This window comes from Rhincodon typus, chromosome 41, assembly GCF_021869965.1.
Source record: "Rhincodon typus isolate 14 chromosome 41, sRhiTyp1.1, whole genome shotgun sequence".
NCBI classification, from domain to species: Eukaryota; Metazoa; Chordata; class Chondrichthyes; order Orectolobiformes; family Rhincodontidae; genus Rhincodon; species Rhincodon typus.
The window spans coordinates 7,067,689-7,069,309 of NC_063372.1; the positions used below are offsets into that span (position 1 = coordinate 7,067,689).

General features: G+C 45.9%; 1 protein-coding gene across 1 annotated transcript in view; it reads right to left on the reverse strand.

The window, feature by feature from the left end:
- The window catches only part of LOC109924474 (histone-lysine N-methyltransferase 2D-like), a 143,392-nt gene that overhangs the window by 49,706 nt on the left and 92,065 nt on the right, over window positions 1-1,621 (reverse strand). The window contains 1 exon segment of the mRNA XM_048618858.1: window positions 497-1,621. This exon segment is cut by the window's right edge and continues 54 nt beyond it. Coding sequence (XP_048474815.1) covers window positions 497-1,621 — 1,125 coding nt within the window.

A 1,621-nucleotide genomic window follows, 5' to 3' on the forward strand; every position in this document is an offset into this window, starting at 1 on the left:
GGGGGGGCTTATGGGGATTGTGGACCGCAATTCCCCCCGCCACAGTGGTTGAAAACGCCCTTGCCCGCATCTCTTCCATTTCCCACACCTCAGTCCTCACACCCCTTCCCCACCGCCACTCCCCCCCACGCAACAAAAACAAAGACAGTCCTGGCCCCGAGTGATTGAGAGGTAACTGCTGATAAGAACACGGAGGAGCATTTGTCTATTTTTTAAAGCAGTGTCACAAGATCTTTAACATTTAACATTTTCAAATAAAATACAACTCAGGTGGTGCAACAATTGTCTGGGGTGTGACATGAACACGATCTTCTAGCATGGAACAGCAAAGAATCACACCCATTTAGCCACAACTGACACTAAAAATGTTACATTTTTTTCTTGCTTCCCAGTGGCCTGTGACTGCAACGATCAACCATAATCAAGTGTGATAATTCTAACTTAAAATAACAACAGTTGGCAAGAGTTTGTTTCACGGAATATTACAGATTCTAACCTGTCTCTGTTTCTCCAGCTCTGTCTGACTGAGATTTCCAGCTTGTGCGCCCCTGTTAAATGGAAGCTCATGCAAATCTCTGCTGGGAGATGCTGGAGGATGCACCTGTGTGGAACTCTCACTGCTCCTCTCTGATGGGGATGGATCAGTCACTGAACGGCTGTTTGCAGTTTGGTACGAACAATCTTGCTGCAAAGGTAGTGTATCTTGCTTGATCAAAGATGGCCGTAAAGGCATGTTGGTGAAAGTTTCATCTCTTGTGATAGATACTGTATCTGGAAGTCCTGACTGATTACTGGCATTGAGCGGAGGACAATGAGCATCATTTGTATTGAGCTGGCTGCCCATCAGGTGACTCTGTGGAAAATTATTTGCTCGCGGCATTTGAGATATTGACTGCTGAGAATGGGTTTCTTTCACCATATCGCCTGGTGAAGAAGTGAATGGAAAAGGATTTTGTGGCTGAGCACTGGTAAACGTCTTGGAACATGCATCAAAAGAGTGAGGCCTTGGAGATTGAGGCTGCATTACATAAGCTGATTTTAAGCTATCACTGTGTTGAGAAAACATTGCTGAATGCTGAATGGTACCAGGTGGCTGCCCGTGAGGCACTGGTGAGGATTTAAAACCTGTGTCAACCATTTGGGGTCTCTGTGGCTTGTGAAGCTGAGCATAAGGACATCTTGAAGATGGCCTAGAATAAGGATCTGGTGACTGGAATCTAGAAGCAATGGGAGACTGAGAAAATGTCTCATTGGAATGTGGCCTAGGTGTCAATGGTGAACTGCACTGAGACTGTGGACTCATGGGGACCCTGGGAAGAGAATCAGAAGGGAGAGATTTAGGAGGTAGTGGAGAGCAGCTTTCACTAGAAGATGGTCGTGGTGTCAAAGGAGGTTGATGATATGGATCAGAAAATGGTGTAGAAGGAGATTGCCTGTACAAATCTGTTTGAGTCTGTGGTGAGACACCCTGAGACTGAGGGTGTAGTTCCTGAGAACGCTGAGCAGGTACTATGGGCGTTTGGTCCATATATGATGATCTGGGAGTTAAAGGTGCTTTGAAGATATCTCTGTCCCTCCCATCAGAGAGTGACCGTACATTCATATTTGGATCCAAAATTGC